The sequence below is a fragment of the Phytophthora infestans genome, genomic scaffold, assembly GCF_000142945.1.
Source record: "Phytophthora infestans T30-4 supercont1.1 genomic scaffold, whole genome shotgun sequence".
In the NCBI taxonomy this organism is placed as follows: Eukaryota; Oomycota; class Peronosporomycetes; order Peronosporales; family Peronosporaceae; genus Phytophthora; species Phytophthora infestans.
In genome coordinates this window covers 2,706,661-2,732,500 of record NW_003303758.1, presented here as the reverse complement: position 1 = coordinate 2,732,500, position 25,840 = coordinate 2,706,661, and the positions used below count along the sequence as shown (strand labels likewise).

Sequence of the window (25,840 nt, the reverse complement as noted above, 5' to 3'; positions counted from 1 at the left end):
TGTTTGCGTGCGAAGTCTTGGGAAAGATCCGCGAAAAACCGATCCCATAGCACACCAACATTTGCTGGAGCTGAATACACCAGAATGGTGACGAAGAGCTGGCGTAGTTGATACGGCATTTGGAACTCAGCCGCTTCCGTCAAACACGAAACCCACTCGTTGTCATTCTCCAAGTAGCCAGCCTCCCGCGCCGCAATTTGGAATGTTGGGCAGACAATTCCGTTAACCGTTCTCAAGTCTTCAAACGACGTTGGACCTCTACGCTGACAGAGCAGTAGCCGAAGGTAGAACCGCTCCATATCTCGAGGAGACACGTGAATCATGCGACCAACAGCTGCTTGATACTGCTTCCGGCGAACCCACCTTTTCGGTTGCCCTTTCTCCGGCGCTTTCCAGCAGAACTCTTTGGGGATATCCTGATACAACATCGTCTTGGCAATATGATTCTCGGGCACTTCGCTCGCACACAACTCAAAGAATCTGGTCAGCATCGTGTGACTACCACGTTCCAAAACTGCCTCCGCGTTTTCCGTCTCGCGAAAGCAAATCGTCTGGCCTGACTCGAGATGAACCGTTAGCTGAGTAACCGCATGGGTTTTTCCCTGAATCGTGAAATCGAGCAGGCGCATGCAAGCTTCCACCGGAGAAATGTACCGGGCGCTCAAGAAACGTAGAATCTCATTTGGTTCTCGACGCGCACTCTGCTGCCCTCCTCGGACTTCTTCCACAGTGAGTATAGCCATGTCGGGTCCTTTGTACACATACTTGTACAGGTATTTAACCGCAGTAATATCCGTGCACACTTCCACATTGATGTGGCAGTTGTACTTCTGGGATAAGTACGGGTTGTACGGTACAACCCACTGGTTGATCGTAGCATTGTCGTATTCTCTGCCTTTGAACTTTAGAACACCTTCTTGCCGTCGACGTCGTCTGTACACTGGATATCCGTTGGCATTGGCTTGTGTAACTTCTGCTAAGGGCTTCGGATATCCTTTGGTGCACTTGCCGTCCTTCATACACGCGCAGGAAGGGTTTGCAGGCCCACATGGACCATGGAGCATGCATGACATGACCGTCTCATACAGCTGAGGGTTTGTATCCTTATCTGGGATCTCAGCGCATACCATCTTGTCTACGATCTCGCGCGTTCGAGGTTTGTCTTCGTCAGCCAGAATAATCAATACGTGAGCGTGGGGGAGCCCTCGTTTTTGAAACTCGACAACGTAAATCCGCGCGCGCACTTGCCCCAGGACGCCTTGGTTTAAATCGTCAAGCGTCGCTTGCAGTTTCTGCTGCCACACGCGAGCCACGATGTCTGGTCGATCTTGAGCTGTCTGGATATCGGAAGGTATCGCTTCAAGAATCTCGTCCCACTTAGGGTTGCACGTTTCCGTCAAGAAGACGTCGGGCCGTCCATACTCCCGAACAATTGCCATCGAATCTTGATACGACTTGTACATGGACCGCGGGCTACCCAGGTGCGAAGCCGGTAGTATGATACGCTTGCCAACCTGATTAAGAAAGTGGGTAGGTCGTCCTCTGTTGCCTCCGTCCTGGTCCGGGTGCATTAATCTGTTCTGGACCCGGTCGTATTCCGACAGCAGCACTTCTCCTTCCGCCAGAGCCAAAGTATCTTCGTTGAGCAAAGCGTCTTGAACACCCCTGTATTGATCGGCGCGAAGTGTTTTCTGATTGTCGGCCACCCAGCGAAGCTGTTCTTGCTCACATTTTGCACGCTGATCTACACACCACTGTTGAAATAGACGCCCGCCTTGGTGGAGAGCGGACTGGTCATTCACTTTCTGATGAAGGCGGAACGCGACGTGTTCACGAAGCGACATCGCCTTCTTGTTTCGATACTCAGCACCATTCGCGAACTCGTCTGTGTAGGTCCAGCCCTTCTCTCCATATGGAAGGAGAAGCGGGTATTGGAGTGGATCGTAATCGGCGTGAGTCTCATACAAACGTAGCAGCCTTTGATCGCGTGTAAAGAGCAGTAGATCCCGAGGCTGAGCCAGGTTGCCATCCTCAATGAGAGTCGCAGCCACTTCAGACACAGTGGGGCGGTTATGCGTCCTCGGTCGCGAGGAGTTATCATGCAGACGGAAGACCAAATCTACTGGAGTCTCCGTGTTGTGTTGACGCACTTGCTGCCCAAAGTGGAGGAACCGTTGCGCTAATGGGTTGTGCTCTGCCATCATTTTCTCGATGTCTAGTAGTGCAACACGATCCAGATCCGCGAATATACCAAGACGTCGCTCCGCGCGGCGTTGCATGTCTGGATCCACAATGTAGATCTGCGCAAACTTGGGTGCTACTCGCGCGCCTGTCCGACGGTCTATGTGGGGGAGGAGAGATCCGAGGTAGTGCCCCATAGCCCCTTGAATGCGATATGTGTACACCCCGTGTGTACCCGCAACGCTCTCGTCTTGATGCACATTTTGAAACGATCGGTTTGAGCACGAAGCACCAATCGACGTAAATGCGAAGGCTTGATTGTAGGCACGAATTTGACGGCGGAACTCGGGATCTCCGTACAGCTGAAGCAGTTTTGGTGGCGCGGGGTGCAGTGGAGGCAGATTTACCCTGCCTGCGAGACAGCATGATATCGCAGACTCCCCAGGCCACTTCCAAGCATTGCAGATCGGACAAGCCGTTGTTGTCGGAAGCTTGTGCCGGCCGCTCACCACGTCGTCACCCGTTATCATGGACGCATCGAAGTTATCGAGGGAAATAAGAGCGTGGCCATGTCGAACGCACTGGCGTCGAGTGCGCACCCGCTCGAGTTCCTGCTGGCGCTCTTCTGCTGTCTGCCCTGCTCTCCGATTAAATTGCCGTAGTCGGTCTAGCTCACGTTCAGCATCTCGTTGTTCCTCCGAGAGGTGTCCTCGCCGATTCGCATGTAGCTGGCGGGCTACCTCGCGTTCAGTATCCCGTTCTTGCTCACTCATCCCCACTCTGTGTGCCGTTTGGTGCTGCCTGTTCTGATATCGGTGCTCCTGAAGCTCCTCCCCGCGCATCCGAGCTCTACGGGCGCGCTTGCGCTCAGCGTCTTTCTTCCGGGCACGATCCTGCTGAGAGAGTGACATATTAGCTCGTCTCGTGCGAGCTCTCTGCGCATCACTGGTACGGTCGCGATCTATTTGAGAAAATGTCCTGCTAGCTCGTCTTTCGCGAGCTCGTTGCGCTGCTGACACCGGAATCGTATCTTGAACAGGAGCTGGAGGTATTGCAAATGAAGCCACCTCAGCGGCTCCCGCTTGATACGCTGCCTCCATCTGAGCTGCAAAACGGCGCTGATGTACCGAAGGATCGGACTCTTCCGTCTTCTCCTCCTGATCTTCAATACGATGAGGCGGAACTTCCGTCGCTTCTGTGACGTCTGGCTCGTCTTGGTGTACGCTGAGGGCCTTCAGCTCTTTGTTCAAGTCGTATCGTTTCTTTCTGCGCTTGGTCTGACGTCGTTTTCGCGCATCCTTTTCCTCTTGAATGGGTGTCGCGTTAATGCGTTCGTTCTCGCGCTGGGCCTCCTCGAGTTCCTCGCGCGTCCTCTTTCGCTTACTCCGAGCCATAGTTCTGCGAACACGAAAACGTGACGCGTTAGACAATGTCTAAGTACACCGCACGTAGCAGTAGGTTTTCATAGAGTAGTGTGTTGGAATACGCGTACTACCTGGGATTGCTTGCCCCCATCAAGGTTATCTCCGATCACTTATCCCACAGTCACGGGCCGTGAGGCCCGGAGCGGTTTTAGTTTGCAAATTGTGCAGTCGAATCTTCAGGGTTGGGCCCCCGGATAGTACTGTAGCTTGAGGTGCGATATCCTTTTGCCAAAAGGCGGCCGTTAATTGCAAAGGCTGGTTATTGATAGGCTATTACAGCCCCCATCCCATCTGTCGGTTAAAAGAGGCCAGTTACGGTACCCCTCCTGACCAACTGCACGCACGCAATGTGCGTGCCCATTAATAACCATTAACGACCGGCTCAACTGGTTCGCTGTCGGGTTTGCGGTCAATGGACCAGGTGCCAAATGTGCTCTCGCGCAGAGTGGGCGGTGGGATGAAGCCCCAAGAACCCAGAGGGTTCTAGAACTAAATCCCCTTAGCACGGCTACCTACTTGCAGGATAGAATCCCGCAAGTTATAAGCTACCCCCTAAGCAGCCCCAGGAACCTCGGACTATCTGTGTATGAGTGTCTTGCTAGCTACTAATGCAAACTAACATGCATACACGCAGCGTACCTTGAGTAACGTGGCGTTCCGCGGCTTCCGTTTTGAAAATGGGGGCAAAATGAAATTTGAACGGTGCATTTTAAGTACGATGTGTATACCACATATAATATGTACACCACATAATGCGATTTTAGCCAATTGGAGCCGCCTTCGCTGCGCTCGGCAGCCAGTAGAACGCGCGTATTTGCGTTACATTAATTAACCCTAGCCCGTTACGGACGGACTGACAGACAGACACCAGACTCCAGTAGGGGGGTAAGATTACGAAGCTCAGTCATTCTTTTCCAGTCCGAAAGCCGAAATTGATCCACGTGGCGAAATTCGCACTTGACTTTTGTGCTTCGTCAAAATTCATTTCATAATATTCTGTCCGTCACAGTACCATTTGGATACCCACACAACTTTTCACTCACTATAATTCTCGCTGTCGACCCCCAAGAAAGAGTATTAAATACAAAATGAAGTGGTCGGAACAGCTCGGCGCTAAGCTCCAGACAAAGGACGGTCTCCAGGACACGGACAACAAGCTGGCCGGCAAGAAGGTGGTGGGTTTCTACTTCAGTGCGCACTGGTGCCCCCCGTGCCGCCAGTTCACGCCCTTCCTGAGCGCTGTGTATGACGACATGATCGAGCAGCACCCGGAGTTCGAGCTCATCTTCATCTCGTCCGACCGCGATCCGTCGCAGTATGCCGAGTATTACAACGAGATGCCCTTCCTGGCTTTGCCCTTCGACGAACGCGCGGCCAACCAGGCCATAAGCACCAAGTATGGCGTCACGGGTATCCCCATGCTGGTCTTCGTGAACGCAGAAGGCGAGACCATCTCCCTGGACGGCCGCACCGTCGTCGCCAACTCGCGCGGTGACGTGGAGAAGCTCTGGGAGGAACTGAACAAGTAAACATGGCCGTCAGCCTGGGTCAGAAATCTGGCTTATTGACGCTGATAGCATTAACTTCTTCATTTTCTGAGCCTTTGAGAAAAATACGATCTTTCCCTTTGCTATGATTTACGATTGTTGTGAGCGTCGAAGACTTTGGAGTAGAGATAGCTTAGAAGCAACGGATACGTCCGATAAACGACATTCCTCTTGTTTAGCTGTGGGTGCAGCTCTGCTGAAAAAGTGTGTGTAATGGCTGATTCCTGCACCACCACGTTGAGTCATGACGCGGCGAGAGTTGCCCGACGAAGGGTCAGGGAAGAGACCATGCAGCACTGCGCTAGTCTGGAAGAATTGGTCGCGGAGGCGTCGATATCTACGAGCACGTTGAAACGTGGACGATGCACGAGCTTGACCGGCCTCGTGCGTTGTCTCCAACACGGCCAAACGACTCCAGTTACCATCAGGGTCTAATAACCGCGTTATTTGAGCGTCAATGTCTTGCAGGAGTCGAGTCATCTCTTCCGAGGCACAAGAGAAGCTTAGTGGGTATTGTAGACGAACAAGTGTCTCGATGTCTACGCGAAGGGCGAGTAGCAATAATGGCACGAGCACTGTGAGCGATCGAGGAATCAATCGCTGTTTGTGCTCCATCTTGACTCGCAGCAGAGCAAACTGCTGTGCGATGGCGACAAAAAGTGCGTCTTGCTCGTTGCTGATGCGTATCTTCTTCCTTGTTGGGTCGATCACTTTAAAGTAAAGATACCGCAAGGTGCTCTGAACAAGTTCTATCATGACGGTGCTTGACAGGGCTTCGTAAAGTACCGTTCGTGTAATTTCGTTACCCTCAGGCAGCCCTAAGGAGATCAATGGCAACGTGAGGTAAAATTCGTTGTGCATTTCTGACACTGTTTCTGCGCTGGCATTCGGCGGGACATTGCGCTCGTCTACAGCTTTGAGTCGTCGATGTGCCTCCCACTCAGCGATAGAGCCTAAAGCTGTGGGTGAGCCAGGCGCACCACCATATTTCTCCACTTGGTTGGGCGACAGTGTTTTGTCAGCTTCCAAGCGATTTCCAAAGACTTGTAAGACATCAAGTTCAGTGGGCACCGTGGCTAGTTTGAATGGCAGCAAAAACTTACGCTTCATATCGTCAAAGGTGAAGCAAACCGTGCCAATTTGAAAAGAATGCTGACCACGTAGCTGTCGTCTCGGTGACAATAGCGCTGCTATTGGAGTTACATGAACACCCACCCCACTAGCAGCTAGTTTGACTGGAGGCTCACCACCCAGACTAAGCGACTTTGGATTCCAGTCGATTTGCAAAACGTCGGCCAATGATCCACGAGATTTCCAGGCAGATGAGACAGCACATTTCTCCAGTGGTAAGTGTTGCAACACCATTGCAATGTTCTCTGGGGTGGAATTGGCGCCAATCTGCTGCAGGTAGCGGATAGCAAACTCGTCTTTGATTGCTTGCGTCAATCTGGGAGGCATCGAAGTAGGCGGTTGCTGCGCTTTTAGCGGGATTGAAACATGCTGCGCCTGTACTGCAGCTGGTACATCGATGGTATTTGTCTGTAGAGGAGAAGTGCGTCGAGATCGAGTTGGAGGCACCGGGCGCATTCTCGAAGTTGACATCTTCAATAGAGTAGAAATAGGTGTACTGCACCACCGTGTGTATTTCATTGGTGGATGATGTATTAATAATTGTTAGATTGGTAAAAACAATTTTTTCATTTAAAAAAAAGACTTATTATTTGTATGGGATGCCTCCCGCCAGTTCGAGAAAAGCAGCACTTCGGACAATAATGGCGCCGACGAAGCGCCCCGTAGATCTGGACGCCATTTTCCGCGGCGCCCCCGCACCCGTGCCCAGGGTACGCGCAATATCATCTACAGACCGCCTGCTGAAGCCTACGAAAGCTTCGCTGGCCGCATTAAGAGATAAGGTGCTGACTGGCAAAGACAAGGAAGTGGCTGAAGCTCGCAAGGTGGCACAGAAGCGACGTCGCTTAGCGCGTGTGGCCAAGGAAAACGGTCATCTGACGATCCCGCAGTCGCCAAAATTCCGCAAGATCAAAAAGTATACCGCTCGCTCTCGTGCCGATATGTTAACACGGACGTCCCGAGAGCTGCTGGAAATCGCTGCCATCCGCAAGCGCGTGCAGGCCCAGAAGCGCAAAACGCAAAAGTACCACGACGCCACAACCCACGGAGCGGCGCCAGGCAAGAGCGCCCAGTTCTCCAAAGCACTTTCGGCCAGTGGGGGCGTCGGCGTCCCAGCCGTACGACTTCCGAAGCTTACGACGCCTGTGGGCTTTGAGTTTGAGATTGATAAGCGCGCAGCAGCGGCAAAGGCCCGTAAGAGAAAGAGTGTGGCAGGGGCGGGTAATGAGACGGAGGAGGCGCAGGTTGAAAATGAAGTGAATGGCGATGTGAACAAGCCACAGCTTAAAAAGCAGCGGAAGTCGGCTGCAGCTTGATGAACGAGTGTGTCCCGGCCGACTTACTAATGATTTAATGCCATTCTATACTAGCGATAAGTCTTACAACATCGGCTCGCGAGACTTGAGACACAGGAAGTCGGCCGGCGTTACCGTGGTCTGGTCCAGTTGTGTCAACTTTACCTTGCCTTCTGCGGCAGACGACCCAGATGGACAGTCCCATGGTCGGTTCCGTCGTGATCCGAGCTGAAAGCAGGCAACCTCGAGATCGATCAGCGTTGAACCTTCGCGACGGCCTCAGTAACCTTATGTCAGCAAGCGATCTTCTGCCTCTTCACGCATAAGACGTGCACGCCAACTTCCGAAACTTGCGTGCACACATATCTGAGCGCAGTCCAGCACCACGATTGGCTCTGTATCCAAGCTCCATAGTTCTTAGCTGTTCGTTGCCGCAGACTTCCTTTGTCCCAAGTACATGTTTTTCCTTTGCCAATGCATCACAGTGACAGTGGGTCTGCAATGGACTGAATGCAGTCAGCAGAACTCGCCACAACTTACAATACTCGTGCAGCGCGGTCGGCGACGCCACGTTGGCAGAAGCTTGTCGCACACAGCCATGATCCGCTCAGCGGCGTCCGACATGAGGCCGACCAACACCCAGCATTGCATCTGTGTCGCTAATAGCAGCGCCGGAGCCGCTGAGTTAACGCCGCCGCTTGTCGCCGATAGCTGCAGCCTGCCAGCGGAAACCTTCGCAAAATTTGAGCTTAGGCCTACAAAAAAAGATTTGGTCCTCCCGTTAGGAGATGGGCTGGGGCTGCGAATGCTGTAGACTAGATTATTACCATGACCACTGTTTTATGTACCAACCGAACACGATCGTCGACTTTATCGAAGCTCGTTTTTGGAGACAAGTTTCGACGATGGAGCCTGGTAATAACGAGCCCCCCGCTTGACTCGCGACTGAAACCGAGCTGCAACACGTTAAAGTAGCCTCAAAGCTCGCTGGTCATCGTTTTCAACGCTTAGCACTTGTAAGTCTCGATATCTGTCTGTGCAAAGGTGTCGCTGTTATTAATATAGACTCGCAGCGAGAGTTGCACTGCACCTCGTGTGAAACCCACTCAAATGGGGGGACAGGAATCCAATCAATAATGAATAGCTAAGTGAAACTTTCAGGTTGACAAAGCTCGCATTTTCGCCGAGCGAGCTTTCCCTGGAAGAGCCGGCATGCGTCGCAGCTCGGACGCGGCCGCGCTTCCCAAAGTGTGTTGATCCAGCACCGGCCTCATCACGTCGCGGCTCGCATGCAGCGCCCTACGCTGGTGTCTCATAAACACACAACTCGTTGACTCGATGAGTTGGTTGAGTGAATTAGATGCAGTGTATGCAACTCTGTTTGACTAAAGCCATGCGAGCCCGCTGCAAAACGAAAAGAAGAAAAAGAAAAGACTGAGAAGCGAAGCCGACCGAAGGAACGTCGCGCGTGCCGGCGGAGTCATGTTCGCATGCCGAGTCCGAGTACTGGTACTGGACTGGGACGGCACTGGAATCGCGCCAATGCCGTTGGTCAAGGCTACTTCAACGCCTGAGACCTTCAGTCTTTGCAGCACCGCCAACACGCGTGACTATTCTTTGGCATATATGTATCGCATATATGCCCGTAAGGAGGCTTCCGAAGTTATCTATTCGTGACCAAAATGTGCCCAGATTTGATCATAAAATCAACACCTCCCTTGATACCGTTGCAAAAAAGCACATGCTTCATTTATTATATAGCACCAGCCAAGATTTTTGCAAGGGGTTTAGTCAGGGTTGATCACAGGCCAGCAACCAGTGGATACTTGCATTTCCAAAGCTACCGGTATCGCTGCTGCAGCACAAGAACTGTATAGGCAGCGCATGGCTCAGACGGCATCTGCGATAAGACATCGGACCGCTGGATATGCTACTGTCTGTGCGATTAGCTAGGCCGTTCCAACCGGAAGCAATCACTTATAGCCAAGCTTTCTGACATCTATACCAGTGACGAAGACAGCGGCCAAAGCGAAATCCCAGTAACCCTCGCAAACTAATTTCCACTTGTAGAGCAAACATACGTGTACAAGGAATATCAACGCGAAAGTATGAGAGCCGAAGCCTTTACGCTATTATATTTACTCGGCATGAGATGCTGCAACTTGTCTAACATCGGTTAGCGTTTTCAGCAGAGACAGCACCAAAATGCATTTTGCGTTGACGTAGGCCGTTTTGTCTGCGCGTTTTAGTTCTGCAACCGGCAGCAGCGGCAGATCTCAGCAAAATGAAGCCTAACTATTAAAACGTACCGAAGACGCAGCAAACACTGTTCATACTATTAAACGTTTATAATTCTCAAAACTGGATAGCCTACTGCAAGCCGCAACTTGCCTTTATGTAATTCGCCTGGTGCCACGACTACTGCATGCCACAGGTTCGCTTCAAAAACTGTTCTCACTGTTCAATGCGTCTCGCGTGAAAATGTTGAGAAGCAGCCGCTTCGGCACGAGAGCATGTTATAATAATGCTGATCCGCTGCGTCTTCACTATTTAATACAGTAAGCTCGTATTTTACCGACTGATAATTTTAGCGCGCTGAGATACCGCGCCCTACTGTACCGGAACTGAGCAGACGAGGCGCGCGGGATACCCAGCTGCCATTGGTCATTCATTCCACCACGGACGAAGCTGAGCCATAAAATACCCCTACTCGCTCTCAGATATGCCCATCCCCCCATTTTCGCGAAGAAGGGCCACGGCGTGTCATGGCGAAGGTAAGCTAAAAAAGTGACTAGCGGCCACATCAATCACGTCGCGAGTTTGACCCCATTTCCGATTTTTACTTGAGCCGCGCACCCAGCCGCAGCACAACAGCAACCATAGCGACAGACGCCATGATCATGATGCCCACTAGCCCCCACGGAGGTAGCCTTGTTGTCGCGCCTGCGCCAACGACGCCAATCACGCGTGGCCTCTGGTCCGAGCAGGAGCACGAACAGTTCCTGCATGCCATGAAGATGTTCCCGACGGGACCATGGCGCTCCATCGCCGCCTTTATTGGTACGCGATCTATCAAGCAGGTGCAGACGCATGCACAGAAATACCAGCAGAAGATTAACCGCCGACGACGCGGTCTGCGCAAACAGAAGAAGAAATTCGTGCGCCCCGAGCACCGCGTGGACGCTCATGCAACGGGCTGCATTCAGCGCGTGAAGAATTTTACAGTGCAGGGCTCGCCACGCTCGCCGTCGGCCTTTCCAGTCGGGGACATGTCACCGTTAAGCTGCGGATTTGGAGAGCTGCTGACTGGCGATTGCAGCCCTGTTGCAAGTGATGTCGACAGCATCAGCAGTATAAGCTCCATCAGCTTCGATAGTCTGGACATGGACGTCGACATGGAGCCATTGCTGTTCGAGTTGGAACCGCTGCCGTACACGTCCGAAGTGTCGTTCGACCAGGTGCTGGCCGACGACGCCTACCGACAAGACGTGCAGGAATCTATCGACCTGCTTCTTGCCTAATTTATTGCGCCATCGCGACAATCCGTAACATCTCAAGAGAGTCCTGCTCGGCAGAAAGAGCCAAATTACAACGAGATAATATCAGTTATACGCTTTCATTGTCTAAAATACTTTCGCTGCATTTGTTGCCAGATGATACTTTTAAGCTGTCAACTAGCTAAGATCGATTTGGGAGCAATGAACTGCGTGTTGAAATGACAGTTAGCCTGGCAAGAGTGTAGCAGCTGTTTACATCGCTTAGTCGTCCTGTGCTTCTGCTCGTTGGATCCAGATTAGGAGCACGGGCGGCATCGACGTCAGACTCTGACGCAGACATCACAAATAACGAGTACTTTGAAGTAGTGTTTTGGGCCAAATGTATACATTGGCAAGAATCTCACGGCAACTTGCCGTCTGCTACATGTAGGCTTTTCATGATGTCTGATTCCAGTGCACGCTGTTTCTTGCAGATAGCACGATTCCAGCCGGTTGCTGGCGAAGTGCAAGCGAACGTTGAGCTTTGTAAGCTGTGTACGATCACAGTCGTTATTTTAGCAACGATGCCATCCATGTACCGCATTTCCATAATACGGATGTGTGGTGGCCAACGCTTTCGTAGTCGTAGACAATCGAATGCAGCCTACTTATCGACAGTACCCAAAGTAAAGCGATGTGTCCATGGGGTCTCCCGGCGATGAAACCTTTTAGCCTCATTAAAGGCTTGAGCGAGCTTGTGGTCGCAGATAGTTCAAGCGAAGGGCAGCAACCCCGAGACACTCGAAAGTCTCATGGCAGAATCCAATAATGTAATATTAACTTCAATATACTTGTGATGTATGAGCGATGCACTCCTGGCAAAATATCGAGTGGCCAGCTTTTCGTTGATCATATCATTCTGACGTCAAGAAATAGCATTGACATGGACTTAGCACTTGAGTCAAGTTCTGCTGCGTGTCCATGCAGCGGCGTTTTCATGATAACGCATTTGAAGGGCGGACCATCAGCAAGTCCTGGAATAAGCTTACAGTACTTCGAAGTAAACAAACGATGGATTTGTTATCACAGTAAAATGTTAATTTATATGGCACAATGAGAGATGAGGGATTGTTGTCTTGTGCGATTTTCGTAGAGAGCAATGACTCTGTGGAGAACTCTGACGGAGATCCATTGCAATGCCTAAAAATAATCGCTCGTGGCGGCCAGAGCTAATTATGACGGTGCCAGTAGCTTCAATTGACTGTGAGTTCAGTATCTTCATGCTGATTGTTTCAAGCACATGAATGCATGAAGGTGATTACGTCGAAAATTAATTCAAGACTGCCAGATTGGGTCAGCACAATGACTGTGTACATCACTGTCGTCATTCAAACGGAATGGACTGAGCCTCTTAACCAGTCTGAGGAGCCTGAGCTGCCGTCACACATGCACAGCTAATCGTGGCTGTGCTGCACATTGTGCACTGCACAACACGCTGTCACGTTGTCGCCGAACTCGTGGAGTGCGCCAGTCGCTCTTAACGAGCTACTGAAAGCAGCCTGACTGCAATGCTGAGTTAAATAGGGGCCGTAGACTGTCTACTAGACACGACGCGTGAGTTGAATATGAAGGAGCTTCAATGCAGGCTGCATTGCAGCAGCAACTGCTGGCTTCATTGCAACCGAAATGCTTCAAGCACTGCTTGAAGTTTTCGCTTGACAAGCAGTCAGCTTGCAGCAATTCGTTCGCGACGATTTGACTCGATGGCGTTGAGAATCTCGAGTCCACTGGACACGCGCGGGCCCCCCAAACGTAAACTCGCACAGCAACAGCCGAGTTCTCGATCCGAAGTCTTGATAAAGTACTGTGATGCCTTCACCAGCACTACCGAAGATCAATTGTGCCCTTCCTAGGAAGTTCCTACAGTACTCTGTAGCCAATTGCTGAAAGTCGAAGGCTTCAACTCAAAGCTGTTCACGTTGTCGCCATTGGCGACTCGCCAACTTGGCGCTTGGCGGCCAAGCCCCATTTGACGAGCAAATCCTTTAAAACATGCGACATGGCAGAGATCTGGGAACAAAATGTACCGTACATGTACATGATCTGCGCACTGCCAGGCAAAACGCGTCAGTAAAATGTAATCCCAGCGATAGGATGCAGCAGCAATTTGTTTGCTTTAGTGCCGGGTTCAGCGGTTCCTAAAAAAAACCGCTGCTCTTCGACTGCGTTCTCCTTGGTGGCGGCGCAACTGCGCATTAAATGTGTGCGCTACCAGCCAAGTAGAGAGCCCTTTATCATGTTACTACTGTACTACGTAGTACTTCGAAGTACGTAGTATTACATGTAGTTGGTGTGTCTGGGTGTTGTCGCATGACAGTTGTGGCACCATGGCGCTACTGAACTTGGTCCAACACAGTACCAAAGAGGACTGTGCGCGGGAAGAAGTGCAATCAAATGACACCCTAGAAAACATTGTTGTCCAGAGATCAAGCGGGGACTGTTGAGCCTGAACTAACTCGGATTCAGTACGCCCTCCGTCCGAGCTGTTGTATCGACGCATCATCCCCCACGGATAAGGTGTGTGTGTGGTATTGCTAAGGCTCTTTATGATATAAATATGAATCAAGCAAGTGTGCTTGACCAAGGATACCTCACCAAATATGACGGGTCTTTCCTGCTACTGCACTATCAGCAACCGAGCTGTGGCTGGCTGCAGAGATTATATCGACAGGTAGTCGATCAAGAAGTCTAGAGACTCGCTGACGGTGGGGATGTGGACTGGATCCAGGTCGATATCCTCACCAAAGTCCAGGAATGGCAACGGCAAGAAGTCATCGGTCTTCATATCTACATCCGTGCCCCGTGGGCTACTGTGAGGTTCAACGGGCTCCTCCTTCAAGATGTTTTTCTTTTGCAACGGCTCAAGCACGACGACGCTGACTCGCAATGTCGACTTCTTGCTTGCTGCAACCAATTTCCCGGCGGCGCAATCCACAAGCTTGCACAGTTCCATAGTGTCCTCGTCAATACGATGCTCAGGACGCACGAGTTTCTTTTTCGACTTTCGCAGGCCGCGCAATCGACGCGACACCTTCTCCTGATATTTTTGTGCGTGGGTCTGCACCTGACGCACAGAGCGCGTAGCAATGTGGTCGGCAATTGACTTCCAAGGACCCTTAGGGAAGAGCTTCATGGCCTCCAGGAAGCGGTCATGCTCCTCCAAAGACCAGATACCTTTGGCCGTTGGCGAAATGGACTTGGCCTTAGGTTTGGAAGCCGATAGCGGCGAGCTTGATCCGGCGGCAGCAACCATGGGCATGATAAAATTGAAACAGTGTCGCAGCGGTAGCTGGAGTAATAGTGGTCAGTGACGTATGAGCTTGGACACTTGGTCTGCCCGACTCGCTCGATGTGATGCAAATTTGAGAATGACAGCGCGCCGATCCGGTAAACCACGATGGAGGTCGGCACGTCCAATCAATGGCGGTAGAAGCTCTCTGGTCAGTAAACATTCCCGATCGGGCTCGGCTCTGTGACCTACCGACATTCGCACTTAAGAGAGGGTAATTGCCGCGTTGCCACACGTGCAGAAGTCCGGCGGTGGCCAGCAGCGAAGTGAGGGAGGACGGACACGCCGACCTTGAACGATCGCCGGCGTACAGTACAGGTACTGCCAACTTGGCCCGTACAGTACAGGTACTGCCAACTTGGCCCTACGACACTGCTTTAGGTATTTGAGATCAGTTCTTGATTCTAAATTTGCTTTTAATGCGAATTATGAGCTAGCGAGCATCCCGTCCTCCGCCATCACGACGCCTACCGTGAGCGTTCATGCGCCATGCCGTGCCCAACGTGGGCAGCGGCTGCCATAACCGAAGCCCGTGCCACAAAGCGATCAAATGCTTGCTGTTTGCAGCCAAATTGCGTGTGCACCGCCGGGCTTTGATTATTATTTTGGGGCAAGTCAAAAGTGCAGGTTTGGGCGAGCTCCGCTGTTGGCTCGTCTTTGGGACTTACATAAAACAAGTTAACTGTAGCGCCGGCAAAAATCATTCCTGTTGCTGTTTTTATGAGCAAAAATGACAGCTTAGACTCTCGGAAGTCTAGGCACCACCACGACTTCTTCATCGCTATGCTGCGAGTCAGCCCGCAAGTGCTTTCGCATAAGCTCTACCGAGGGCAGCAATGTCTGGAGAGTTGACCACAAAAGCAGGGTATTTTTGTAATTTGGGTTTGCATTTTGTTGAAGGAATGATTTGCGCAGAGTTGTTAGGGCAGTACAGAACTGAATGAGGACAAAGGTAGAGAGGATTAGGCGGCCATAGTGAAGAGGAAGTCTTGAATGTAGAAGGAGAAGACGCTTGTGTGGTAGAGTTCGTAAAAGAGGAAGTGGTGATTTAGATAGTCTGGTGTCCTGGAGGGGAGTTATTCTCCACCAACCAGTCCAGTTATATAAGAAATCTCTATATGATATAGCACAATTATATTCCCCTAGATAGTCAGCATCACATCGGAGATGGTTACTTCAACAGCCTCCCACATCGAGGAATGTGTATGATGCTCTATCTGTCAGGTGCACCACAGGTGGCTGTTAATAACAGTCCTGTGCGTACATGAACATTTACAAGAGGTAGATCTTGTTTTGATATTGACATTCTTTTTTCTTTGACTTCTATTGTCAGATTTGTCGTTTTGTTACCAGTTTTGGCAGGGGTTGTACAGATTTCTTGTTTTATTGTTATTTTGGCTACTCAGTAAAACCGTAGAGGATTAAACCTGTTCACCATAGTAGGATGTCGTTGTTAGCGCTTTTGTTGCACGCGTTTTGAAGAAAGCTACTCAGGAAAACCTTTCATTTTGAGGTGTCAAAACCTGTTCGCTGTATTGTTGGCTACTCAGGAAACCTTTGAGGATACACCTGTTCACCGTGTTGATATTTAGATATTTTGTAAAAGTTGTGTTAAAATTTTGTTCATTAAACTGCCAGTTTTGTGCTCTTTAATTTGTGGATATTTCTTCACACTTTGAAATTTCGTATTTGCTTTTTGTTATTATTTGATTGCTTTTACTTTTGTGTGGAGAGTTTTTTGATATCAAATATTTTTAAAGAAAGGCTACAGCTTTCAAAGCATAAAAACATCTAACAGTGTCATCGGTAGTGTACGCATCTTGTTTGCAGGCTCTCATCGTTGGGGCTATTTTTCTCCCTAGAGGCTCATGGAGTTGTTTCTCATTTCGAAGATTTTTATTTTGTTTATACTTCGCAAGTGCAAGCAATAGGTTTGTAAACTATCGATTCCATTGAAAATGAAACTAATGCAGTAAAACTATAGTTGCTTTCTGTAGACAGAGGCTTGTGTAGGCTTGTCTTAAAGTCATAAAGTATTGAAGATTTTTTCTTTATGCTGGAAATGTTTGAAACTTTTGCCGCAATAATTTTTTTATTAATTTGGCGAATTGAATGAATTGTTTCGGCGTTGTTGCCTCCCAGTTTCATACATTTCTGGGCGTATTTCTTAACTTGGTTAAATACCAGACACATGTTTGTATGGACAATTGCCCATTTTCATTTTATCTCTTTCTTGTTTTTTTAAGGTATATTTTTATTTTACAGGTCCAAAATGTAGTGGATTACCTGTTCTCAACAAGCCGTAGATCTGCATTTAGTAGACTGCTGCAGCTTTGCATTAAGCGAGGTTTTAGCTGTGCCATTCGGCCTTGTAGCTCGAGATGTACATATTTAAAATGGTATCTCACTAAGTACACATATACTAGTAGTAAATACACAGCTTGTAGCTGGAATATTTTAAGCACAGCTTTATAGCTCGCAAGCGGGGCATTTGGCCTCCCAGTATGGCGTGACACTACAGCAATGCTGCTGGTGCGTGAGGGCGGTATTTAGTTCTTCGCCTTAAATATGTACTACATGTACTTGTACATCATCAAATGCATGTACGTGTATGTGTACGTGTACGTGTACGTGTACGTGTACGTGTACGCGTACATGTACGTAGAGCACAAGGCACTGTGGCCTTCTAGTACGGCTTTTCAACCAGCAGCAATAGTACAGCGCTATGGCTGGTCTGGCATCATGGCCTCACAACTCGGCAATGGCCGGTGTGGCACGGAATGTATGTGTCTCGTGCGGCGCTACAGCTCCATGGCTGGCGCGGGGGTTTCATGACCTCCCAGCATGGCGAATAACTACGCATGCTGTGCTACAGCACAGTGGCTGGAGCCAAGTTGGCAACGTGGCCTCACGCAAGTTGGTGTCCGTCGGGCGATTTTCTCTCCGATCTCCTTCATGAGCCTTGGGGCTTGGAGGCGCATCGTCTTGCCGCTTTCAGCTCGTCAGTACCCTGGCGAAGCGTTGGGCTGATAACCTGTTGGAGGGATGATTTGCGCAGAGTTGTTAGGGCAGTACAGAACTGAATGAGGACAAAGGTAGAGAGGATTAGGCGGCCATAGTGAAGAGGAAGTCTTGAATGTAGAAGGAGAAGACGCTTGTGTGGTAGAGTTCGTAAAAGAGGAAGTGGTGATTTAGATAGTCTGGTGTCCTGGAGGGGAGTTATTCTCCACCAACCAGTCCAGTTATATAAGAAATCTCTATATGATATAGCACAATTATATTCCCCTAGATAGTCAGCATCACATCGGAGATGGTTACTTCAACACATTTCAAGGTGATGCATCCATGCACTTCTGAAGTTTTGTGAAACGCAAGTTGGCAGGCGACTCGCCTGAGGCGAGGAATGCTCACAGCACAACACAGCAGATCAGCAAGTTCTTGTGGGTTGCCACATTTACAATCCATATCCAAAGGGTACAAAATGTATTACATATATCGGTAGACTAATTCTGGCACCGGCGGATCTTCAGGCCGATATGGTGCAGTGCGGATATGCCCACGGTAGAGCGTGCTCAGCACGCTCTACAGCAAGTTGCTGTAACCCGTTCGGGAAACACAAAGCCCCCGTCGGACGGTTCAGGCTCACTGTAAAATGGAGCACACAGACTCACTCACGTGCTCACGGGCATGTCACACCACGAAATTTAGACTACTGTTCTGCAAGTTGCAGACTGGCCATTTGCCAATGGCAAATACAGTACAATATGTATGTTGTAACAAAGAGTTTCTGTCAGAGACAGTCGCCCACGCCAACTTAGCAAAACAGTCCTGCGACGAAACTTCGCAAGCCGCTAACGTTTTCCATCACAGAAACTTGGCCGCTTCAGCGAGTACAGTAGCACAATACTGGTAATGCAGTACACATGTAATAAAAAAGCGCTGAAAGCGGATTCCGACGACGGAGTCCAGTCCGATTCGGACGGACCCCTCTGTCGAATTCGAATCCGATCCCGACTCGATCCCGACGATCCAAATGTCGGTAGAGTGTCGGTAGGCGAAGCAGCTGCGCAATCTGACGAAGAATCGCCTGTACTGGTTCTGGTACAGTACTGACTCAGTCATGTGTACTGTACTGAGAGTCTCAATAACATTGACATTATTATTACATTATTATTAATAAGTACTGTACATGGTAATTGGTTATAATAAGCCAGTCTAGCTGCTAACTAGAGGGCAGTTAAATATTTGTGTTAAGAAATAAAAGGGATACACTTCTCCCACCGATGCGAGCCCAATAAATGACCGTGCGATGTGCCTTGATTGGTAAAAAAACTGAAAAGTTATTGATTTACTGGAAAACTCATATGTCAGCACCATGCGTTTGCATATGAGGCACAGGACTATAAAGGACGACATTTTGGGTACAATAAGGGACGACGGATACCCGAGACCATCCTCCGAATGAAAGAGATCTTCATTTCACCTTTTGCTGCTAAGACCAACACGTGACGAAGGCGCTAATGGACCTGCCAACCACAAGTCGACTCTACCAAGCTGCGATCGCTGCAGCCCGGTTTGTGGATCAAAGACTCGAGAGCAGGACGCGTAGCGACTACAGCAGCAGTCTTCGACGATTCTCAGCGTTCTGCAAAAGTGAAGGCTACCCAGACCCACTGAAGAAACGATTTGTGGAGCTGCCCGGTGTGGTGGCCGCGTACATCAACTTACTCGAAACCTCCAACTCAACTCAATGGCCCGCTGAAAAGCTTCGCGCTGCGCTTAGCTGGCACTACACGAAACCTGAGATGCTAGCCGGTGGCCACCCACACGATCGTTGGGTTGTTGAGACTTCTCCGGACGGCACCCCAGCACCTCGAGGCAACCCGGCACGGTCAGCAGCCATCACGCGGATTCTCGCCGGTCTCAGCAAATCCAAGAAGCGCGAGCGGACTCCAAAGCGCGCGGTTCCGATGTCCCTGTTGATGCTGACGAAGGTCATTACATTCTTGGAGTCGAATTCGATGTTCAACGAAACCATGCGGCTGTGGTTTTTTGCGGTTTGTTCTCTCAGCTTCTATGGTATGTGCCGTATCAACGAAGTCTTGTTCATGAAGAAGGACGACATTCAGCTTGGTCTCAAGCGCAAATCGCGCGTTAATGACAGCGACATCGAGTTTGGCTGTTTCACTATTCGTGACCGGAAGACAGATCATGATCCCCTCGCAAGTCGAACCTACTCACTCCATCATCTCACGAAGGAAGAACGGGCAGCTGAAGCATTGACCTTTCTTGGATAGATGGCTTACGTACGCGCGGAAGAAGTTTCACCACACCTGGCGTGACAGCGACTACGCGTTTCCATCATTGACGAAGGTACCACGCGGCACATCCAAGAAGCGAAGGAGGGAAGCAGGTGTTTGTGCACTAGCGCGACTGTCGAAGGTATACGAGATATCGACTTTGGAGGCTCACAGCTATCAGACGACACTATGCAGGATACTCAGCATACGACCGAATCAGCAGACGCCGCACAAGAGCACACTAATACCTCTAACACCAAGTTGGGAGAGCTGAAGACACTGCTTCAAGGGCTGCATGAAATGGTCAAGGCTATTAGCGATACAACTCGTTCAACCCAGGAACAGGTGTGTGACGACGATATTGAAGTACCAGTGGCCGCTAATCTTAAGCCAGGATCGGATACGACAGCACTAGTGTCTGAACTTCCGGACGCCAAGTCGTGGAAAGACTATATTCATCAGTACTGGAATGCGAACCCGGACTGGCACCAGTATCGCGCGGGAGTGAGCGAAAAGTTCATCGCTCGCGTCTCTCCAGGATGAAGATCGTCGCCGAGTTCATTCGCGAGCAGTACGACGATGACCAAGACAAGTTCAAGATGGACTTCGCAACCTTCATTGGCGAGGAACTCACCGTCAATAAGATCCTTGCAGCAGTTCGTAACCGAAGCAAAGCCAGTAAAGTAGCGGTGTGCGATCGTCCTTAATTGTACTGACGTCCCTGACTGTACCATACTGTCGTCTCTTGTTGTACCATCGGCGTTAATTGTACTATCGTCCCTTATTGTACCATCGTTCTCTGTTGTACTTCTCCCCTCAATTCTACTACCGTCGTCCTTTATTGTACTATCGTCCGTCCCTTATTGTACCGTCGTCCCTTATTGTACTATCGTCCGTCCCTTATTGTACTGTCGTCTCTTAATATACTGTCGTCCCTTATTGTATCGTCGCCCTTTATTGTACTATCGTCTCTTTTTGTACTTTTGATACTTACAAATTCCAATACAAATTGAAACGACGGATTTGCACCTTCAATTTTAAGGCACTACCTCTCATGCCTACTCCCTATCTTTAGGGGGCGTAATCTTCATCGCTGTCAGAAGAGCTGCTGAAGTCACTCGCGTGATATTCGTCAACACTGTTGTCTCCGTCTCCATCGTCTTGCGCACCTTCTGATTCTTCTGATTCCTCATCCGGTTCTTCATACTCAAAGGGGTTGTCTTCCGATCCTTCGTCGTTTTCCTCATCACGGAAGGATAGCCCACCGGGGACTGGGAACGGCTGCGAACCCGCTGGGCACTGCAAGTCACGGGCTCGGATATTGCGCAGATACTGAGCGTTGTACGCCACGAGACACTCGTAGTCAGCCGTGTGGCTACATTGAGGTCCTTTCAGTACCACGCCCGTGATGACCCCGAGGCAAACCACACACGTTGGTGGTGCCGCCACATGCCTCACAATTATCACTTCATCGTCTTCAACTTCAAGGTGCACGTAGGCGCGGCAGCTACTGCAACGTGGGTCAACGGGGATTGTTCGCTTGATGCACTCACGGTGGTACGGCTGCCGACAGCTGTCTTGGTCACACATCCATGTCTCACCATCGAGAGGATCCAGGCATATGACGCAATCAGTAACACCGTCGCGCCCCGTAGCCTTACTTGATTCTTGGTGACCTTGTGCCTGGACGTGTTCCGCTTTCCCATTTTCCTGATGGACTTGATCATCTTGTGCACCTTGACTCGTCATTGTCTTGATGTTCTTGCTCCAAAAAGCTGGGAACAGCAACGATGTCCGATAGCTCATCATCTCCAGTCAACAGCAGCTGATCAAGAAGATCATGTGCATAATCATCGTCATCACGAGCAGCTTGATCTCGGGTGTAATCATGTTGAGTCGGATTGTCCGTGTCGAAATCATCCACCTGGTCCGACCGATCATGCCTATCATCCGACTCGAGCAGCTGGTCCAACCGACCTTGCACATCGTCAGGTCCCACCAGCTGTTCTTGGGTTCCAACGGACTCCCGCTGCAGACGACGTCGCTCTCGGTGGTATGCTGCGTCGCGTTGTCGCCTCGCTGCAGCCAGCTGGTTCCGGTGCTCGATGCGATCGGCGAGATTGCGGCACCTACTCCCTCGCTGATGGCGCGTGACATGGTGCCTGTTCCCCTTGGCCCAATGCCAACACACGTCACAAAGCTGGCACGGGGGCACAGAGATACCGCGACAGCGTCCTTGCTGGTGCAGCCGTAGGTGGTCCGACCGCTCAAAGTCGTGGTGACAACTGTCACACACGTATCCTGGCGTCGACAGGAGTTCGGAGATGTCCATTCTGCATACAATAACCAAAACAAATATATTACGTTGGACCAAAACAGACTATTCATAAATTACGTGTGCCTATAGCCTTGGTAGTCGCACGTGCGCTGTGGGCCCTTCGCACCAGTAGAGCAGATAGCTTCGCGGTAGATTCGATAGTGAAGCGCAGATTTTTTTTAAACGTGCGCAGGCTCCGGATGCGTCCCGTGCGAAATGTATCCAATTGGCATCAGAAAAAAGCCATTGCCCTTACCCTACCGCGGCCTCTCTGAAAGGGCATGCCTGTTGTAGTATAAGAAAAATGGTGTATCATGTGTACACAAAATTGCCTACCCCTACATAAAGTCGCACAAGCCCAACGAAGCTAGTTACCGGTATACAAATTTATGACTTTTAGAAATATAATACGAAGTAATATGTAACATTGCTGTTGGGACAGAGAAGCAATAAATGGATGGCTCAAAGAGAGACGACGACGTCATAAACTTTGAGAAAAGGCGAGCTTGCAGCATGTTCAGCCAAGACAAGTGGGGCCAAGCGAAAGGAGGGCCATCCAAAGCACCGATTATCTTGAGGCTCTCACGATAAGTGAGATGATTTGCAATGATTAATTAGAAAGGTCCACCATAAAAAGGAACAGCACACCACACTAAAAATATGGGAGGTTTCTTGAAAGGCACGTGTTCCTGCGCCCAGATGAGAATCCTGAGACGAGACTCCTGCGCCCAATCACGCCCACCAGAAGCCCAAGCGTGCCCATCAGGAACACAAACAGCTCCCAAACGTAGCCCAGATCATTAAAGCCAGTTAGGACGCTATACATACCCGGATAGAGCGGTGCCGTATTTAGACGGGTCTGTGGTGCGACTTAGCGTTGGGAGACACAAAGCTCGCCCATACATGTACTAGAGTCGCAAGGATCACTTGTCGAGATTTAATTGTCGCCGGATGTGTCCTTCACAGTTTTCTTAATATAACACCACAATTATCATAACGACCAGAAAAAAATGTATTACGCTTAAACTAAGTCTATTTTCCTTGCTCAAGCTTGCATGCACATATGCAAGTATCTGCATCTCAAACACTGTAAAGTTCTTTTGTCTAGGTGACCAAGTGGCTCACCTCCACAGAACACTTCAAACGCCAGTAGGACGTAAACACCGCAGTTGTAGCTGTCCACTTGAACGCCAAGTCTGGACTCGTACGTGTGTGCTCGTGGCCGCGGTCTTGCTAACTGTGGTAATAGCATGATCAGTGTCTGGGCCACGGCACGAACACTAATCAAATAGGAAGATGAACTAGAGTCGTAGATAGCTACACTCCCTTTCTCGAGGTTCATCAACACAGAGCACCAATGGTTCCCGTTGCAATTCACAGGGAACAAAATAATCTCCTTCGAAAAGCCTGCCAGATTTCTGCGTATAGTTTCGTGGTCCGCCAAGATTTTTCCGTCCACTACGACCCCCAGGGCTTCCGAGTCGAATATAGTCACGTTGGGATTGAGGACGAACCTCTTGGAAAACACCAAGTGCATTATTTCGTAGGATAAACACTCTTTCGCAGTAAGGTCCAGCACTTGTGCCTATAAAGCCTACATAACAATGCATTAGTATTATTCGTTTTCAAAAATATAGTAAGACGATTGATACGTACCTGCGCTGAAAAGAGAGGAATGGCCTTGAGTTTTTCCGGTAGTTCAGGATCATCTTCTATCGAATATGTTGAAGCGTTTAGACGCGAGAAGTCTAGCTGCTTCAACAAATTCAACGTGCTGTCGATCTTCTTCAACGTTACTTGGGCACGGTGCCATTTTTTCATGAGGGCGATTGTCGAGTTTGCAAAGACACCTAGCCCAACAATCTCAAGCGCAATATCGAGTTCTCGTACTCCAGCGTGTTTCTTCTGGTAAGCACTCACCTTGGCCATACACTTCTTAATCAAATCTATTGAGAACACTCTGCTAATGTCCTCAGGTCTCATCAGCGGTTTGCTTGCAGGCAACTTTGCAATTTCGTAAGCGATGGGTGGTTTGGGCTTTGTTAGGAATTTGAAGAGGCTGAAGTGGGTCAACTTTTATGCGAAGAATTGTAGGCTGGAGCTTCATCGAGAATTTTATACAGCGCTAGGAGATGGAGTTTGTTCTCGTGCATATCCAAATCTTCTTGGACCATCGTGATTGCCAGGTTTCGTTTAGCCTTGACAGCTTTGGGCTTTTGTTTCGGCCACCATCTTGGTTTAGGTGGACTTTGGATCTCAAAGGAATCGTTAGAATCTTCTAGATTGACAGATCGTCCTTGAGCTGTGTTGGCCTCAAAAGGCGTACCAACCTGGGTGGACTCTTGAACCTGGTCGGTTTGAGTTGTCAACCGATCGCAACTCATTCCGATCCGGTCTGTTCCAGCACCCAACTGATCCGTTCCAGAGCCCAACTGATCCGTTCCAGAGCCCAACTGGGGCGTTCCAGAGCCCAAATTTGTGCCCAATTGGATACCAACCTGTGTCGTGTTCACTTCGTCACCAGTTGAATCAACAGTAGCATTTGCCAGGGAAATCTCAAAGGAGCCAGCATCAATACACGAATTCGCTCGAGAATCGTCTGCCGTTAGACTCGTAATTAAGCCACCGTCTGGAGATTCGTGAATAGCTTCGCTGTCTGTACAGGCCGTACCACTAGGAACTGGCTGGTGCGAAGCAATTGCATTGTACTCACCATGTTTGAAAAGGGTCGCGACCTCGCGAAGAACTTTCATTGCTGTCTGGTACTCTCTCATCCCCAGACCACTCAGATGCTCAGTGATTGTCGATGCAACAGAGTTTGCTTCACGAAATTTGCGATTTGAATCCCAGACAGGATTGGGCTCTTGCATGACCCGAGACACGGCAAAAGATTCGCCACAAACTCGGGAAAATCGGTGGTCATCCGTAGCGATGCCAGCAGCCATCTAGGGTTCAATAGTTGAGTGGGAATATTATTTTCGCACCCGAGTACTTTGCGAAGAAAAAATATATGCCGGCACGGCAAGAGCCGAGAGCACATTAAAAGGCACGAACATGACCAGTCGCGCTTCGTGATGGAGTATTCACTGTTGGGTTCATCCAGAGCGTCTTCGTCGTCACAGTCATGCTGTAGCAAGTACACGTCGGGGACTGGCTCATAGTACTTGTACTTGCCCTTCGTAGTTGCATATATGTATTGCTCATAGATAAGCTCGCACGCATGCTCGCTCACTAAGTTCGAAACGAACTGCATTTCAGCATCATACTTGATGTTATGCACCACACTCAACTTGCACACGTCGTCAACGAATTTCTTTTTCTGTTGAGACTGGTAGCACATAATGGAAGCGATGCACTCATCTACACCCATAAACGAGTCCACGAGGTCTTTTAATTGCTTCCACGATGCCTCCAGTCTATTGTTCGTGTTGTTCCCCATTATGACCGCATTTTGGCGCTCCAAAGAACACCACATTGACCTGCAAGTGTCCCAATTCTTAGCGAAGTAAATTTCAAATGGGTGTTTGGACAAGTCGTCATCTCTGTCTCCACATTCCACTCCGCGCAATTCACTATCCATGCCCAACCCAGTACGAACACCCAAACTGTTCCCAACTGTGCCCAACTCGCTAATCTCAGTGCCCAACTCGCTAATCTCAGTGCCCAACTCGCTGCTCTCAGTAACCAACTCGCTGCTCTCAGTGACCAAATGACCCCAATTGGGGCCAGCTCCAGAAGAACGAGACACACCACCACGTCCAATGCTCATAATGTGCCGCATATAGTTTCGATACTTCGTGAACTCGTGCTCTGTCCTCGC

At 49.8% G+C, this 25,840-nt stretch overlaps 6 protein-coding genes across 6 annotated transcripts; 3 read left to right on the top strand and 3 right to left on the bottom strand.

Moving 5' to 3' along the window:
- Positions 1-4,659: 4,659 nt before the first annotated feature.
- Positions 4,660-5,246, top strand: PITG_00518 (nucleoredoxin, putative; the record flags this gene model as incomplete). Its single annotated transcript, XM_002909066.1, has 1 exon — positions 4,660-5,246. The coding sequence occupies one exon, from the start codon at positions 4,694-4,696 to the stop codon at positions 5,132-5,134; it is 441 nt and encodes a 146-aa protein (XP_002909112.1).
- PITG_00517 (uncharacterized protein) lies at positions 5,243-6,739 on the bottom strand (the record flags this gene model as incomplete). Its single annotated transcript, XM_002909065.1, has 3 exons — positions 5,243-6,085; positions 6,149-6,339; positions 6,400-6,739. 3 exons carry the CDS (start codon positions 6,737-6,739, stop codon positions 5,243-5,245), a joined length of 1,374 nt encoding a protein of 457 aa, XP_002909111.1.
- A 143-nt stretch (positions 6,740-6,882) lies between these two features.
- Positions 6,883-7,599, top strand: PITG_00516 (uncharacterized protein; the record flags this gene model as incomplete). Its single annotated transcript, XM_002909064.1, has 1 exon — positions 6,883-7,599. One exon carries the CDS (start codon positions 6,883-6,885, stop codon positions 7,597-7,599), a length of 717 nt encoding a protein of 238 aa, XP_002909110.1.
- A 295-nt stretch (positions 7,600-7,894) lies between these two features.
- PITG_00515 (uncharacterized protein) lies at positions 7,895-9,062 on the bottom strand (the record flags this gene model as incomplete). The annotated part of the gene is made up of 4 exons (XM_002909063.1): positions 7,895-8,074; positions 8,119-8,333; positions 8,431-8,534; positions 9,031-9,062. 4 exons carry the CDS (start codon positions 9,060-9,062, stop codon positions 7,895-7,897), a joined length of 531 nt encoding a protein of 176 aa, XP_002909109.1.
- A 1,410-nt stretch (positions 9,063-10,472) lies between these two features.
- PITG_00514 (myb-like DNA-binding protein, putative) lies at positions 10,473-11,099 on the top strand (the record flags this gene model as incomplete). Its single annotated transcript, XM_002909062.1, has 2 exons — positions 10,473-10,901; positions 10,995-11,099. The coding sequence occupies 2 exons, from the start codon at positions 10,473-10,475 to the stop codon at positions 11,097-11,099; spliced, it is 534 nt and encodes a 177-aa protein (XP_002909108.1).
- A 2,609-nt stretch (positions 11,100-13,708) lies between these two features.
- Positions 13,709-14,433, bottom strand: PITG_00513 (myb-like DNA-binding protein, putative; the record flags this gene model as incomplete). The annotated part of the gene is made up of 1 exon (XM_002909061.1): positions 13,709-14,433. The coding sequence occupies one exon, from the start codon at positions 14,371-14,373 to the stop codon at positions 13,774-13,776; it is 600 nt and encodes a 199-aa protein (XP_002909107.1).
- Between the last annotated feature and the right edge of the window lie 11,407 nt (positions 14,434-25,840).